Source organism: Spea bombifrons, chromosome 2 (assembly GCF_027358695.1).
Source record: "Spea bombifrons isolate aSpeBom1 chromosome 2, aSpeBom1.2.pri, whole genome shotgun sequence".
Lineage (NCBI taxonomy): Eukaryota > Metazoa > Chordata > Amphibia > Anura > Pelobatidae > Spea > Spea bombifrons.
Genome location: NC_071088.1, coordinates 97,107,117 through 97,125,237, shown reverse-complemented (window position 1 = coordinate 97,125,237; position 18,121 = coordinate 97,107,117). Strand labels below are relative to the sequence as shown.

Here is an 18,121-nt window from a genome sequence, read left to right as displayed (position 1 = left end):
TTTCTTTTACTATGTTAAATGATTTGTCTGCAACAATAAATGAAAATGAAAGCTATTCTGTAGTCGTGAAATGAAAATAATGAAATTAGTGAAAACTGTGCCAAAATAAATCGTTCTAATCAAACAGGGAAGCAACTATTATGGTGGATTAATGGACAATTTTACCATGCATTGCAGATCTGCTAGTGAATCTGTTCGTTTAGACAATATTTACAAGTCAGGTGTTGTAGTTAGCAGGATGTATCTGACAAAATGTCTGTTCTATATAAGGGGGTAGCAGGAACAGTTGTGTTAATTGCATATTTATATGTTAGACTTAATTAGCAACTTTAATACACACCTCTGTAGTGGGTGCGATGCTTAAATACCACCCAAAAAGCCACAAATAGTTTATATTTTTACACAGTTGCTAATTTATGACGAACCCCCGATGCATAAAGTGTCTTTGTACAATATATACCTATTTAATAGAAATGTTGGCATGAAGCTGCATACTGTAGGTTTATTCCACCGCTCATGCTGTCTCGCCTCAATGGCCCTGTTAACATTTTGTATTTTGTCAGATCTAACTATTTTTTCCTAAATATTCGACTTAAGTTTAAAAAAAATTACAATCTTTGGTAATGTCCCTTTAAAAGCTATTAAACTTTGATATTCCTACCCTTGTAAATTCATTACCACCATTTAACTTTTAAAGACAGTTCTGTAGCATAACAGATTAAAGATTAAATAGAGCAAAGCATATTTTATTATACATTTTAAGGTTATAGATGCAGGGCTTTAATCAGTTTTTTTGTTTTTTTTCCTTTTCAGTTTGTATTAATAGCTTCTGAGGGTAAGACAGAGGTGGCTTAGGGCTAATAAGCAAGCAACCCTCGTCATGCATATTGACTAAGTAGCTCTTAAAAATGAATTACAAAATAGCTTCACACATGGTAGTATATGGAATATCAAAAGGGGCACGATATAGTATAGTAAGCACAGGTGTATTGGGCTCCTCACCCTTCATGCTGAGGGTAACATAGAGGATTGTATTTTCACAGAGTATGTGGACTTCCGTTATACGAGCTGCAATACAAGACTTAAACATACACTGTACATACGTCTTTTTTTTGTTTTGTTTTTACATGAAAACCTCTTGGGAATTCAGTCCGATTTACATGTTGCATTAAATATTTTGACCTCCGAGCTTGGAAACTCTGCCAGGACCTCTGTATTAAAGGTCGTACTGAACCATCTTGAGAAATCATAATCTGTGGAAAATCTAAATTTATTAGACCAAATCAGGTTAGTGCCCGGCTGGCACAAATGCTTCATGGTTTCCATTAACTTGTCCAGGTGCGCATGGTGATATACAACGTCGGCAGCGAAGATGTAATCATACAGGCAGGATGATTGGGGGAAGTTGATTTCGAGGTCTTGCCCCCACGACAGCACTCTTACTTCTGGGTCATGCAGTCTCTTCCCACGTGTGTTCCTTGCCAAATTAAAACTCAGGTTTCCAAGTATATCCGGTAAATCGGTTGCTATGACTTGAGCTCCTACAAGGGGAAATCAGTAAGATGCTGTACTTTGTGAACGGAGTGCTAATTTTGCTGCGAAACACATTTATTGCAGAAAATTCAAGCAAGAAAATGCCATTAGTGAAGCAGTGTGTTGTAGCTAATTGCAGTACACCCAAGGATAAATTAATCACAGACCTAGAATGCAGGCAACAATGGCTACCAAGCCTGTTCCTGAGCCAAGTTCAAGTACTTTCTTGTGTTGCAAATTAAATTCTTCTTGGTTGTCCTCCAGAAAGTGACATAAAGCTAATGCCTGTAGAAGGGACAGTTAATAATGCCTAAAATGATTAAACATTTTTATTCCTTAACATGTATTTAATAAGAAAAACAACATACATTATAACATCATTATAAAAATGGCAATTAACGTGATATAATTTGTAAACTCAAGGACAAAAACCTCAACTTTATTAAGTGTTTTAAACAGCTAATGCGTTTTAAGATCTGCATTAGGAATTCTTCCAGCTTGCCTTTCCAATTTCATATGTTTTAAAATGTTTTAAAAAACTTTGTAACCACGTCCAGAATCAGAAGAGGAGGCAGCGTTTCTAAAATATGTTAAGTGGGTATGTCCCAAACTCTACTTTTTACAAAATGTTTTTAGATGTAGCTATTCCATGTAATAAGGTTTTCTATCCTACCCCTAACACAGTGTCTCCACAGCTTGCTCTTCGTAAGCCACCCATAGTCTGCCTGTATTCCAGCCATTTTAAACAAGCCCCACCAATATCAGCACAATGTTGAGGGCTCACAGGGTGACTAATGCTTCATGTCAACCGGCACTGCCTCGCCTCTTTCTAGCGTCCGTCCTTATGTTGAGTGTCTCCAACCATACCCTCTTACTCTTCAGTCTTTCTGTAGTGAGGCTGGTTCACCTCATACTCATTACACATTTCACTTCTTTTGTATTGTAAACTCACCTCCTTCTAGATTAACTTCCAAATCGTTATGTGATGCACTCTACTTATTATGTTTGCCCATTGAACAGAGCTGCGTAATACAATGGAGCTAGATAAATCCATTAATATAAATATGTGCAACATTTGGTAAAGGGAGGAGATTTCATCATTAATTCCTGGAGCTGATTTTTCAACAAATCAATAGTTATGCTTCAGATTGGTTCTGCTGATACTGTATATTGACCAGACCTGAGGGTTGAACACCTCACCCACCATACAAGTGCCTTATTAACTGTTTCCATTATATGGTCCTACAAGAAGTCAGATTAAAGTACTTATTATTCAACATAAATGCAACATTTTACATTTTAATTTCTGAAATGTGATTTAAGATGTGTTTAATCTGCTTTTTCTTCAACTCATAAAGAAAATATAAGAAATCTAACTTCTAATTTCTCATGCTCCAATAGGGTTCTATGAAAATGTACATGCAGTATAATATAAGGTTCAAGATTTTACATGTTGTTGTTCTAAATTAAACATCAGGATGATTCCTGGACAAGCTATTAAAAAAGTCTATTTTGAGTTATGGTTTCAATTACCCTACTTTATTAAAACTTTTAAACGTTTTCTGCCTGCTGAAATCAACTAGTGCCCTAGTTCCTGCTACTCCCCAGGTGTCTCCTGAACGTAGTACGCAGGCCCTTCATACTGTTTCTAGGTTAAGCTAAGGTTGGTGGGATTACAGATGAGGTTTACAAATGACCTATAAGGCTATGCCATCATAACAGAATGTTATGTGATTTATTGTTTCTGTATGTTTGGACATACAATCACGGTGCTCAACATCAGCTGATGTGATGGACATTTGACTAAATGTCCTATATGCACTGTAGACTTTGGTGTCATTGATCAGGGTTGTTGCAGCATCGACACCTTGCCTAAAGTTTCACAAGCATTACGTTTTCATGGCATTATTAGGTTCTATGAGATAAAATAATTGAGAAGCATTGCAACCATTGTTGGAGAAAATCTGGACAGATGTAGAGTGGCATAGGCAGAACTAGAAATTAAGCAATTTCTTGCTCTCCCTACATCCACCAAGGTCTGTTTTGGACAATCATGACATCACTTTCCAAGCATGAAGCTATCACAATGCATTAAAGAGGAAGTCCCATTATTGTTTTTCTCATTACTGCGTTGCTCACACACTATACACTGTTTTGGGGCATTGACAATCTGTGTGGGCAAAGATGCCACAAACAAACTGGGGACACATTTGGCAGAGACATGCTGTGTGCTGGGAGAAGTCCTATGTGTGGAACCAGGGTTCTGGCATGTCCAGTGTATACACCTTGAGTTCCCATGTGTGCAATCTGGGTGTTAGGGCTAGCCTTTAGGTTGTACAAACTGTGATCTATGTCTGCAATTTGGGGTATTAACAGGGCCGGTCCAAGGCATAATGCCGCCTGAGGCGAAGTTTAAACCCCCCCCCCATTATCTACCCTTCCTCTCCCTCCCTATTATCTACCCTTACTCTCCCTCCCCCCTATTATCCACCCTATCCCCCCCCCACTTTGTACTTACCTTTCAGCAGTCCTGCGGTGAGTCTCCCTGCTCGGTCTCGGTGCCGGCTTGTACAAGCTGGCACCGAGACCGAGCTAGAGGGCTCGCAGAGGAGAGAGAGAGGGGCACCTAGCGGGTACTGACAACTTGGTAAGCGAAAACCACTCAGCGCCCCTTTCTCTCTTCCGCTTTTAAAAAAAAAAAAGAAAGAAAAAAGGGCTTGGGTGGCCCTGGGTATTCCATGCATTTATTTGATCTATATCTTCACTTTACATGTGATTTTCAGTTGCTCTATACCTGAAATACTATTTGTTCATGTGTTCTTTCTTTACTATATACCAGGGTTTGTATGTCTTATTCAGTTGATCTATACCTGCAATTCTGTGTTTCCATGTGTTGTTTATTTGAGCTACATCTTCTCTACATGAGGGAGGAAAACAGAGATTTGGCACAGTCAAGGAGGGGACAAAAGGAACTCTGGGAGTGATGACGGGGGAGGTGGCCCACACAGGGTGCCTGAGCACCTAAAGCCGGCCCTGATCACGACTCGCACTCCATTTCAGGTCACTCACTGGTCCTGCACCATTTATTCGCTGTGTGTTCAGCATAGTATTGTGCTACTCCCCCCTGCCCTGCACGTATGGTGTGAGGATATCACATTAGGGTCAGAGGGAGGGAAGACTGCACTGACTCTGACAGTCTCCTCCTGTAGTGTCAGCATGGCAAGTGATTGCCTGGGGTCCAGCCAACATTAAAGGTGGACCTGTTAACTACAGCTCATGTACTATAAACTCAGCTACTGAAAACATTATACGTTTCTACCAGCGCATCAAGTTTCTTTCAAAACTGGAAAACCATGCTGTACCACAAGTTTTCTTGTCCTTCTTGATGCTTCTTGATGGGGAACCAAAAGAGGAAGGGTGAGGATTTTAGCTAGCATACGCTACTGCTCCCTTAACTAATACATATTAGACCATAGCGGGTTAGGTAAAACGAGCAATTCTGGTGCAAAGTGGTAAAAGTGCGAATGTTCAATTGGCTGATTTATCCCCTTTTACCACTTGGTTCCAGAATTACAAATGCTGCCTTTCATAAAGATGGAGCCCTGGTCATGCATCTCCTAGTGAACCTGCAGTCTATGGCACCACAACCACCCTTTCGAAGCAAAGCTCCTTGGTCACACATGTGCACAACAATTCATGGCCAAAGTCCCCTAAAGTAGGACAAGCCCTGGGACAATTGCCCGCACTGACAAAACATTGAAAATAGCCCTTTATATATAAGTCTCAAGGTGCTTAAACCCCCCCTGGTGTAAAAAAGTCACTTACTCCAGGCCATATTACTCCTCCGTAGCTTTCAATGGACTCCTGAACGACAATTTGGTGTCCGGCAAACCAGAATTGCTCCTTGCCGAAACAGGGGTAGAAGGTGGGAGCCCATGTTTTGTAGGGGTTGAAACATGGTTTGTAGTCACATACGATGTCTGTGAAGAAACAAAATCTTTTAAGTGCACAGTGTATTTTCATCCAATGATGTCTTATTAACGAGGTAAATGTATACCTTTAATCTGGAAGATAACAGTAGTGAGTGAGAAGCTAACACACTTGTACAAAATGAGAGACGTGGGTTCTGATTTAAGGCTTAGCTTTAGGGATTTATATTGTTGCTCATGATAAATGTCAAACAACACACTATTAGAGCATCTACATGGATAAAACAGCCTGTTTTCTTTACCAAAAGTGAAGGGAGGATGTATTCTTGTATTTCATTAAATATTTCCTATTAAAAATCATAAAATTAGATATTAAGATTCCTTAATGAATCATTAGTCTTGCCTGCCCATTTCAGAAAATAAAACAATCACATCACATGGATCCATTGGTGAGAATATTTTATAATGGATGCTGTGAGGTTTTATTTGACATCCAATTCCTGCTTCAGCAATGATATAAGATGCTAATATATATATATATATATATATATATATATATATATATATATATATATAGATTGGCGCTGTGTCGCTATAAAAGGTTATTCAATAACAATAATCATACAAATAATAATAAATAATGTGTATATATATATATATATATATAATAAAACCCTTGCAATCAAACTTAATACCCCCCTTTGCACCAAACACTCCTACAGGTTATTGTTTGTTTAATAATATACATATTGTACAGCGCTGCAGAATATGATGGTGCTACATACGGCAATCAATAAATAATAACACATAGATTTGGTTGAAATCCCCTTAAAATAATCACTGACAGCTTTGTTGCTGCCCATGAAAAGGATGTTGTCTATGTCGTCTGCTCGTCACTCCTCAGTGATTACATATTCTATTGAATTAATATCCTCAAATAATACAAATATTAGGGACACTTTATAATGTATTAGAATAAAGTACTTTTTTTAATGAATTAATTAAAGCTGAAGAACAGGAATAGATATTTACTGATCACAATATGAAATATATATAAATATCACATCACCTTAAGCCAAGATCTTTCAAAGCAGTGCTGCTAGCACACAGCATGGTGCCCAATGCAGGCAGGGGACTCACCTTCCTGCTGGTCCCCCAGTTGTGGGGCTTCTGGAAGCTGGGAGCTGTGCACATCCTCAGGCTGTCTTCCCTTCTCATGGCCAGCAATGTCATCATCTCCCTGCCAGCAGCTTTCCTCCTCTGCAGCGGAGAGCTCAGGCTGCACACAGGACATGCACTCCAAACACTCAGCATCCATAGATCCCTGAGAACAGGGGGCAAGGGGACAAGCAGCACACATCAAACAGAGAAAGACATCCTCTACCAGCCTCTTATGCTCTATGATAGGAGGCTGGCTCTTCTCTGAGGAACACAGAGGGGGCAGGGTAGGTTGAGGTTTGGGAGACTGCAGATGAATATGTAGAGAAGTTGTGAGTGAGGAGGGGGTCCTCTCCTTCAAGAGAGATGTGCATCAGTTCATCAGGAGGAGGCATGTGTACAGGGTGTTGGAATAGGAGTCTTCTATTCTTATGAATTATAAATCCCAGCCCAGATCAGAACACACACAATTACAAATACTTTTTGTATGGTAAATTTCCACTATTTTATTGAGGTCTCACATGCGCTAATCGCCATCTAATTAATATATACTAGTATCATGAGCTGGGATAGAGAGGGGTTCTTATAACAGAGGAATTCTAGGTTACATAGGTAATTGTTGCAGCATTTATTAGAGTGGGATCTTGATGTTAACACATAAATTACTCAATTTCAAATGTTTTTTGCTATTATGGAGATAAGAACTGTCTAAATGCATTGTGTTTTGTTACCGATACCAATTTTACACTTTGAAACGCAATATAATCAATATATTGATCTGTGCTCAACTGTTATCCTGTATACTTGCATTTTGGTATAAATGTATTTTCCCGACCATAAGTGGGAATAGTGAATGACGATATTTATATAGCAAAAGAATAGATTAATCTAAAATATAAATATGGGCATCAACATTCTATGGAAGTACCCCATTTTTTAAAAATGTATTTGGTAATTACATAACATTTATACATTTTGAACATTGAAGGTTTAAATTGAATTTATTTTTTCCAGCATGTAACGTGTAGCTTGTTAAGTTAATTGTAATGCTTCCCAATATACAAAGAGACATGATTTTTGCAAATGCACATAGTGTATGTTCTTAATTACAACATTTTTTTGTCCAAGATATGTACGCATTTTGAACTCAGGGAGCACGAGATGTCCCCATTTTCAGGAACAGTCCATTCCCAAGGAGTTAGCGCCCCATACCACGGGGTATAAAGCCAGTTCCAGCTCACTACAGCTGATGCTCCTCATCATGATGTCCAGTTATCCACCAGTTTTATTATTAATGACTATGAGTGACCAGCAGAGCTGCCAGCAGAAAGTATAACCAGTACAGCTATATTGGTCCCAGTCTCTGGCACGGACCTGGGACTCACACAGTCTCACACTGGTGTACTCCCCACACGTACCTTGAATACTAATGCATTGTGTAAGATTGGGGTTTTAGCATTGGGGCAAGTGGAAGGCCTGGGGGCTATATATTTTAACATAAGGGACCTGCTGAAAGGAACAGTGTGTGTTTTTTAACAAGGGGGGAGTTGGGAGAGCTTTTTTAAACACGAGGCCCAGTTGGGTTTTTGAAACGTGGGTAACCATGTGGGAAGAGGGATAGACTTTTCACCTGAGGGCACCTGAGGGAACATGTAGACCATTAGCTGAAAATAAAAATACCATGAAATATACAATGGTAAATGTTATCAAAAGCCTACTGGTCAGAATACCATTTTCCCAGTTGTTTCTTCTGGGAAGATGGAGCCCTAGTGTTGATTCTTTAATCAGCCCTTTCAACTTTTTGTTATCCACTCACACCCATAAGAGTTTAAAAAAATGAATACTTAAAACACATAAAAAGTACACAGTAAACAAACACAGAAAGAAAGTAAATTCTCTCTTTGGTGGCTATATGTGTAAAACACATATCAGACAATGGTTATATCAGAGCAGCCTTCCCCTGAACCTACATCTAGATATATTTAGAGATTTAAATAGATACAGTGGTGCTCAAAATGTTTTTTTAAAGAAAACATGAGTGAGCAGGCAAAACAAATTTCTTTTATTTCTTATGGGGTTCATATTCAACTGTAGGTTATAACAGAACGGCACAATCATAAAACAAAACATAACAACAAAGAAAAAAACGAAATGACCCCTGTGTAAAAGTCTGTATACCCTTAGTTCTTAATACTGTGTATTGCCCTTTTAGCATCAATGACAGCGTGCAGTCTTGTGTAATAATGTCTATGAGACCCCAAATTCTTGCAGGTGGTATAGCTACCCATTCATCATGGCAAAACGCCAACAGGTCATGCAAAGTCTTTGGTCGTCTTGCACGTTTGTGGTTCATGCAGAGGTCGGGAGACTGATGACCGCTTCAGAACCTTCACCTTTTTCTGCTGTAACCACTGAGGGTCAACTTGGCCTTGTGCTTAGGGTCCAAGAAAGTCCAAGAGCGTCCCATGCGCAGCTTTCATGCAGAAGAATGCAAATCGTCTGCCAGTATTTTCTGATAACATGCTTCATTCATTTTGCTATCAATTTTCAGAATGTTCCCTGGGCCTTTAGAGCTCACCCCCCAAAAAACATCAGTGAGTCACTACAATGCTTCACAGTGGGGATGGTATTCTTTACGGTATAGGTCTTGTTGACCCCTCTCCAAACATAGCGCTTATGGTTGTGACCATAAAGCTCTATTTTGGTCATGTCACTCCAAATTCCATATGCCTAAAGCTGTGAGGCGTGTCAAGGTGTTGGGCATATTGTAACTGGGCTTTTTTGTGGCATTGGCGCAGTAAAGGCTTATTTCTGACAACTCGACCATGCAGCTCATTTTTGTTCAAGTATCGTCATGTTGTGCTCCTTGAAACAACCTTTCCTGTATTTCTCCCGAGGTTATCTGTGGGTTTTTCTTTGTATCCCAAACAATTCTTCTGGCAGTTGTGGCTGAAATCTTTCTTGGTCTACCTGACCTTGGCTTGGTATCAAGAGATCTTAATAAGTGACTGAACAGTACTGACTGGCATTTTCAGGGCTTTATAAAGATGGAAAAGGATATAAAAAGATATCTAAAGTTCTATTACCTTGTTACATCATTTGACAGTTCTTTTTTGGTCCCCGTGGCTCAGTATCTAACCTGCTCAGTACATCCATGTGAGAGCTAACAAACACTTTGACTATTTATACACAGACACTTATTGCAATTTAATTGAAAAAGGCACAGGCGTGGGAAAGTAACCTTTAATTAATTAACCTTTAATTGTCATTTTAACCTGTGTGCCACCTTGTGTGTCTGTAACAAGGTGAAACATTCAACGGTATGTAAACTTTTGATCGGGGCCATGTGATTTTAAATGACAGTTTTTTTGCATGATCAGTCATGTTTTGAAAATCAATACCAACATTTCACAATTTCTGCCAGGGTATGCAAACTATGAGCACAACTGGATCTCTCCTCCTCTTTCTCTTTATTTCTCTGTTCTCTTTCTCCACTTTTTATCTCTCTTTGTATCTTTTTATGTTTCCACCTTTTTCTCTTCATCACTCCTCTAACTCCCTTTTCTCCCCTTTCTCTTTATTTTTCCTCTTCTATCTCTTTACCTCACTTTTTCCCATCTTCCCCCTGTTTGTCTCCCCATCTCTTTATTTTGCCTCCCTTTTCTTTATATTTTTCTTTTCTCCATACCTCTCCTCTTTCTGTTTTGTGTCTCCCCATTATCTCTCCTCTTTTTCTATATCTCATGTCTCCTCCACTTTCACTTAATCTCTCCTTTCTCCCAATATCTCTCTCCCAACCTCTCATTTTCACTCTCCATTCTCTTTATCTCATCTCTCCCTTTTCTCAATATATATCTCTCCTTTCTCTTTGTCTCTCCCCTTCCCCTTGTTCATTAGCAAGTCCACCTTTCAATATTGTTCCCCTTTTCCCCATCCTTTTTCTTTCTCCTTATCTTCCCCTTCTCACTATTACTCCCTTTTCTTTCCTTCTCATTAAATCTCCCCTTTTTCTATCTACGCTATACTATATTTTCCTTTCACTTACCTTTCTCCTTTCCGAAGCCCTTCTTCCTGTAGGCCTTCATCATCATGAGCCCAACATCGTGAGGGCCGGGGTATGATGTCATATCCCGTCTCTCTACAGTGGGATCAGGCGCACCATCGTCACTCACCAGCAGCATCTCAAAGGAGCAATCAAATGCAAAGTCAGGCTTGGCTTTTCATTGCTCCCTCGCAATACTGCCAGTGAGTGGTCATGGTGCGCCCAAACTCACTGATGGGTGCCGGGATATGACGTCAACAACAACAGTGATGTCAGACGCATCGTCAGTGAGAGGGAAATCAATCTCCTCAACAGCCCCAAAGCTATCTGAGCCCTTTGCTTATAGGTAGCGCCGGCCCTGCCACTACCTGCCATGTAATGTATTCTAAGATTATTTTTTCATATCATATTTTTGTATTACTATTAGTTTTTGTTTGTAGTTGTATTCCTTTTGTTTGAATACAAAACAATCAACCTATTACTTGCAATAAAGATTGTTAATTATATTACATGCTGTATGTACTATTAAGCATTCTATATATCGCTGCTAGAACACTTCAGGCAAATGTTCATTAAATTACAATTTTTTTTAAAAAAAATCTATTTTCTAAATTGAGGCGTTGGGACTTTCATTTCTGGGATCTCCTACTTCCTGCTTTTTGCATCACACATGGTATCATGGAAACTCCGTCGAGATGTCGGGGGATTAGTTCAAGCCTGAGTGCCATGGTTTTTATTAGCAGGATTTAACTGCCACGTTCTCGTCCAATAAGGAGATTCATAAAACCTGGGCCATTGTTGTGCCTTGAGGACTGTTGTGGGAACCACTCATCTAGAGGGAGTGGGTACAGGAGGCTGCCTTCTCCAAACCTTTTGATTTGCCCCTTTTCTATAGAAAAAACATGGACCAGTATGGATTAACCATAGTATATTAATTTGGTTATTTTGGTAATTGTTAATCATTTAAATGCCATTGTTCAGCATTTTATAATTTTGTTTGTATACAATGCAGTTATAAGTAAAAATAGTGCATGATCGAAATGTCTTAATGTTAGAACGGAAGATGAATCAGCTAACAGATGTATGATTTTACAGCAGAATGTATGACTATTTATTCAAAGTAAGTTTAAATAAAATAATGCATAGCAACTAATTTTAGAGGCTACAGAGAAATTGTACAAATGCATTTTTATAATAATATGCTTTTAAGAGAAAACTCTGTTCCCAACTAAACTTAAGACAAAGCCATATGTTAACAAAAGACCATATTGCTTGCTTGAACACTATGCTGGTTTTTGTGCTATTGCAGGCAAAATACTTAGCAATAAGTCTAATTCTGGCATATGAGTTCTTTAGTTTGAAACAGGGGAACTATACAAATAATTATAATGGAGATTATACTTTTGTGTCTGTTTGCTAAGTATGATATGTGTTAGCACCTTCAAATTATCCATAGATGAGTGTTGTGTTTGGAGATAAGTGCTATATCGTTATACCCCTTGCTGAATTTTGGAAAATCCTACACCCAGACTCAGGGCCGGACGGGGATAAAATCCGACCTGGTACTTTAAAGCCAGTAACTGATAAAATGATGTACTTATGGATGCCCGGATACCTGCCGCTCCACACCATTGTACACGCTTTCACACGTGTGTGCAGCTTGCAGCCGCATGCTAAAGCCCAGAATCAGCATCAAGAGTGGCAAAAAAGGTATCATCGGGAATGACCCAGTTTGGCCCAATGGCCATCCATGGCCTGTGCAGATTTCTTGTTATTTGGACCCAAACTTTTGCCTACAGCTAGGCTAAAGCAGATTGCATGACAAAAGTTCTATTTGTAGAGGCATCTTAGATTACAGGCACCATAATAACAGTGTTTGTGTGTGACTAAACGTTTTGCAAACCTGCCAAAGAAAATAGCTATCATAAAATAGAGGTGAAGGGAAAACTGGCATCTGTCACGACTTAATGGATAACACTTGTTTTTGTCTTTGATTTGTGGAACACACTAAGAGAATGCAAACTATAAATACAATACTGATAAAGAAGGTGGCAAGCATTCTGCTACCATCCTTCACAAATTATTTTGAATTGTTAACGTCACGTAAGAAAAATGGAAAATCAATCAGCGGAGCTTAAATAATGTTATTGATTTGTTTTAACACTCGTGAACATGTACTTTTTATTCTTTGTACACAGTTTTATTTTAACCCTTAATGACAAAGCCCGTACATGTACGGGCTCAAAATACATTGTTTTCAATGGGTTTAGGGACCGCCCATTGTCCTTAAATCTCAGCATCACTGATCACTTAAAACCATGAGTTTTTTTAAATGATTTCTCTCATTTTGGAAACAATTTTTCCACATAATAGAACTTTTTGCGGGTTTCTATGTGTGTGTTTTGCTCTACCCTTTTGGCTTTTCCGTAGACCAGCCTGATGCACACAAATATAAATTAAACTATACCTGTGGCTACATAAGTCATACAAAAAAAAGTCTACTTAAGAATAAGTGTGGTAATTGTGTTCGCGGAGGAGGTACCTTTGATGCTTTGAATACTACAACTAGGTCTTGCTGGTTCAATACGGTTTCCAAAAACAATGAAGAATAATTGTTTTAGTCATATTTGCATTATTTGCATTATCTGCACCTGCTTGGTCTACAACAACTGACAATGGACACTGTGGCATACCTTGAATGTTGCTGAGTGAAAGTATGATGTCATGCAACGTGTTATGCATCTTGTATGATATGAATACATTCACATTTTACTACAAGGATCATTGCCATCTTGTTATTGTTATCAAATCATGTGGCTATATAAATAAGATGCATGAACAATATAAGAATTTTGGCACTTTGTTCTGGTCACGGTCTTAATTTGATACGGGATGGTATTAGAAGTTCATACTCCATAATCTTCATACTATTTGGCCCAGCTGCTGGTGTAGTTCATGCATAACCTGCTCATAGGCATACCTTCTCATAGAGGATCCAATCTACTTTAGACAGGCAGAGGCCACAATCGCTCAGTGCTTAACCAGTGTTTCAGATGAAGACACAACATTAAACAGCTGGGATCAGGAGAATAAAGCCACAAGAAATCATATTTCACAGTGTATTGTGTATTTCCTCTTGTTTGCATGAAAATCACATATACTATGTAAAATGCAAACTTTTCAAATGGGCAGACTAGATGAACCAATTGGTTCTCATCTTCACCAAAATTCTAAATGTGCTGCAGAAAAAAACTTTAAGAACATTTCAGTTTTGAGAAAGCAATGGATCATACTTATTAATACATTGCAAAGTAAAGAACTAAGACAGTATTCCAAGAGACCCAATCTTGGTTTCTGGAGTTTGTCCGGTCTCACTACTAATTCCAAGAGCTCATGAACGTATGTGATAATATCACAGGTTTGCAAAAGAGTAATTGTAATTATGATTTGTCTGTTTACTGGTGGCTCTGGTCCATGAATCCATGAATTATGGCTACATCTTCTTAGGAAACATGTCCAATATATTTTGTAGCTATATCTAATTGTAAATGTAACTATTTTGGTACTGGGCAGACTGCCAAGTCTAATTCAACTATAAAACATTTAGAAACAACAGAACTGGACATTGCAAAATACATTGCAAAGTAAAGAACTGAGACAGTATTGCAAGGTGACCCAAACTTGGTTTCTGGAGCTGGTCCAGTCTCACTCCTTGTCGTATCTGCTTTTGGAGTTCCAGATGTGCTGCTGGGTATTAACAGCTGGGGTTGCTGTCACACATAATGTATTTGTTTAACACAATGTCAAGACTACTACTAATAATATAAGCTTCATGTAAGAATGGTAAAATCTAAAGTAAAGAAAACATAATTGTGATGAGCAGGGTTTATTTTAGAATTGTTCCATTAAGTTTTATGTTTAAAATCTGTCTGGCTTAGCACTTAAAGTTGTAAATTAGGATCCAATTGTCATAGAATCAGGTTTCAGCCTAATTAACACAGCACAGATGCTTCGAAAATCAGACTTTGGGATTAACACTTTCTCTATTAATAAAGAGCAAGTTAAGTCACTTGGTATTTTTGTATTATTTTTTTATTTAAGAAATTAACAAATGTTATTGGCTGTTGTGCTATAGAGCATGTATAAAACTATTAAGTGAGGGTCCACCAGCAGTTTATATACATAGCCAGCTCCTGGAATGTCGCAGTTAGATCTGCGACATACAGCAGGGAGAAGCCATGCAAGAAGTGAGCTTGGGCAGGTACATTTTTCTCTGAAACTGTAAAGGAAATGGTTGCATACACAACTTCTAAAATAAAAGCTTGGTTAAAGTGGTTTCCAGTCTACATTGTACTATAGAGATCCGAACCTTCAAACATAAAGAGAGCTAAAAGTCTCCAATTTTAATTAGGTGTCAAGAGAAAAAAAAGCAAAGTAGTCTAACCAAGCAACAACAGTCCAGCTTTGGGGCAACATGTTATTCGTTGCCTTTCTTAAAGTATCAAATAAAAGTCCAATGTCATTATTCCAACTAAGGCTCTAACACTTTGAAGAGAGAGAGCTTTATTTCCAGCTGTTTATGGTGGTGGGGGGGGGGTCATTAGACACCCCAGGAAATCTCATGAGGGCCAGCAATGGACAACTATAAAAAAAGAAAGAAACGTAGAATGTGTCAACAGTTAAGAACCTTTCGGGCCATCTAGTCTACCTAATTTCTGAATACTTTTAAAAAGCCAGGGGCTAATAAAAGTATTTGGAAATTTGGCAAACTAGATGAGCCAAATGGTTCTTATCTGCCGACATAGTCTATGTTTCTTTATAGTTCTCCAATGCTGGCCCTCATGAGAGTTCCTCGGGTCTAACAAGCCTCCCCACACACATGTATATAAAGCTCTCCCATTAATTTTAATGTTCTAGCAGCCAAAACCGGTTCAATACTCAGACAGTGGAAGTAGCAGTGTGTTTAGAAAGATAAGTACTATTTATTTTGTATAAAGTACAGAATGTTTACTGTAGAGCTTACCAATTTATCATTGGTGAGGCTACCTAGGGGCAGATTACTGTCCCTATAATAACAGCAATCTAGTTATTTCTATTATTATTATTATTATTATTATTAGTATTACACTGCAGTTCCAAGAGTTCATGAAAGTTTTTGATAATATCACAGGTACTTGCAAAAGAGTGATTGTAGTTGTGATTTGTCTGTTAACTGGTGGCTCTAGTATTAAATCCAGGAATTATGGCTACATCGTATGAGGGAAGATGTCCAATATATTTTGTAGCTATAGCTAATTGTAAATCTAACCATTTCTGGTACTGGGCAGACTGCCAAGTCTAATTCAAATATAAAACATTTAGAAACAACAGAGCGGAACTTGTGCAAACGAGTTGACACATTGAATGAACCTAATTTCATAGCTCTGGAGTGCAGTATAATTTTTGACCACACATTAGTAGAATGCTCTGGGCAAATACAATCAAACACAGACGCTTAGCCAATGCCGGCGCATTTTACAATTAAAGTATAATATGTATACATTTAAACATCAAGATAAATATTTGTAAGTAGCTTAACTTACCATCGACAAACTTCTAGGGAACCCTTTGGGTTATGCAAAACAAAAATATGAATATTATGTCAAATCAATGCATTCCCTTTTTTAGAACTTCACCCCAAATCCGCAATAGTAGCAGTTTTCTCAGAGGTAGCTGCTATGAGTCAAGTCTTCATGTCATTGCCATGTCAAATAAACTGGGTGTGCGGGTATTAGAGCAATTTTGAGTAGTACACAATTATGCGGGGTCAATGACCTTTCAGCCGTAAACATAAAACCGTCTAGTTCATATGCCAGGCTAGAAATTGCTGAACTGCTGTAAGTGGATCTGCCATACGTAAACTGTTAAAGCTACTTTCTTGTGGAACACTGGTGCAAACTAAGTATGGAAAGGAATCTCCCACTGGTATTTACGCCACTAACTGGCATGAGTGATTTATAAAGTGTTTTTCTTGTTCGTCTTTTACAGGCATGCTTCTCGGTGTATGAAGCATTGGTTCCCGATGCTATGTGACAGCTTCCTTTCCTTAATTAAGTCCCTCCTGTGTTTGTAAGTAGAAATTAAAATTTCAAAATACAGCCTAAACTAAAGCAATGAAGGTTAGAATTGGACATACATCTCCTGACTGTGACAATGATTGTATTGGGCATAGCTTTGCGTTTATATCTTGGTCATAGATATTTGTACATTTGTATACACTATAAAAGCTATATTGATGATAACAAATGTTTAAGTTGTTTGTATAACACTATATTTGTATTTCTAGGTTTAGTTATTGTACCACCCTACAACCACTTTTATCATATACTGTACATGCACATGTCCACTGCCATTACCTTAAAATTATGTTTTTCTGTTGCGTTCTTTCTCCATTTATCAAGCTGATGATGTTGAGTCTATTATTATCCTAATGGCGGGACAACCTAGGCTTAGCTTTGTTTTAAACAGTCTAGATGAAGAAAAACTGAAACCACCTACCAAGGACAGGATCATAAACGGTAAAGACATTATCTGTGGATGAATCAACCAGACTACAAACATTGAAAAAAAAAAATTAAAATGAACTCCAATCATCCCTATGGTTCTTCGGATCTCAAAGCTTGTATATCTATGATGTGTAAAAAAAAAACCTGTAAATTTGAGAAATGTTTAAATATTAAAAATATGGTGTAAATGAAGGTGAAGTGACTACATGAGTCATATCACATATCATTTGGTAACATGGAGAGGTACCAGATATGGGTCATTTACCCCCCCCCACACACACACACACACACACACAGACAAAGCATTTACATTAGGTCACAATCATTACATAGTAATTCAGGTTGAAAATGACACAAGTCCATCAAGTTCAATCTTGTGTATAAGAAAATAACTATTGAATAGAATGAGACAACAAAAATAGAAATTTGATATGTGTTTTGAACACATCCCTGGCACAGACTTGGGAATTGCTCAACATTTTGACAGCATTCCAAAAGACAAAGTGGCAGTGAATGACAACACGGTGGAATGACTTGTTGCTGCAATAGGACGTTGGCTGAAATAATCTGATTCACAGTCACACTGGCTTCAAAATATTTAAAAAATCCATAACAAATATGCAATACAGCTGATATCAAACCAGCTTGATGATTTTGTTCTTAAATATGATCTCAGATCTCTTCTGTTCTGATTATTTTGAACTTTCAGGTTCCATTGGCTGGACGAGTCTTGCATGTGTGCTCTTCACCGACATGCAACTGATGAAGCCACCTCTCTGCTGAACAGGCCCTTGCACAACAAACCATGTCCCCGCTGAGCCTGTGCACATAACCTCCAAAATATTAGATTTAATATGAAATAAAACATATAGTGAAAAAAAAACACCCTCTATTATGTAGCTAATAGAGCAGAT

The 18,121-nt window shown here is 38.2% G+C and overlaps 1 protein-coding gene across 2 annotated transcripts; it reads right to left on the bottom strand.

Annotated features, from left to right (window-relative positions):
• Positions 1–1,047: 1,047 nt before the first annotated feature.
• Positions 1,048–16,378, bottom strand: LOC128475140 (protein-lysine methyltransferase METTL21C-like). 2 transcript variants are annotated; one of them, XM_053457615.1, is made up of 5 exons: positions 16,245–16,378; positions 6,603–6,786; positions 5,359–5,513; positions 1,701–1,818; positions 1,048–1,541 (listed from the first exon to the last, which is right to left on the bottom strand). In XM_053457615.1, the coding sequence occupies exons 1-5, from the start codon at positions 16,245–16,247 to the stop codon at positions 1,147–1,149; spliced, it is 855 nt and encodes a 284-aa protein (XP_053313590.1). In that variant the 5' UTR covers positions 16,248–16,378; the 3' UTR covers positions 1,048–1,146. The 2 variants fall into 2 exon arrangements, with proteins under 2 accessions (XP_053313590.1, XP_053313589.1); XM_053457614.1 differs by lacking the exon at positions 16,245–16,378 and having other exon boundaries at positions 6,603–6,850.
• Between the last annotated feature and the right edge of the window lie 1,743 nt (positions 16,379–18,121).

Bases quoted from the DNA above. Each gene is read 5' to 3' on its own strand.
- LOC128475140 (XM_053457614.1), bottom strand. From the start codon at position 6,822: ATGTGTGCTGCTTGTCCCCTTGCCCCCTGTTCTCAGGGATCTATGGAT. The intron at 5,514-6,602 runs GTGAGTCCCCTG...GTTTCTTCACAG, and splicing joins ACTGGGGGACCAGCAGGAAG to ACATCGTATGTGACTACAAA. The intron at 1,819-5,358 runs GTAAGTGACTTT...TCCCTTCTACAG, and splicing joins GAGGAGTAATATGGCCTGGA to GCATTAGCTTTATGTCACTT.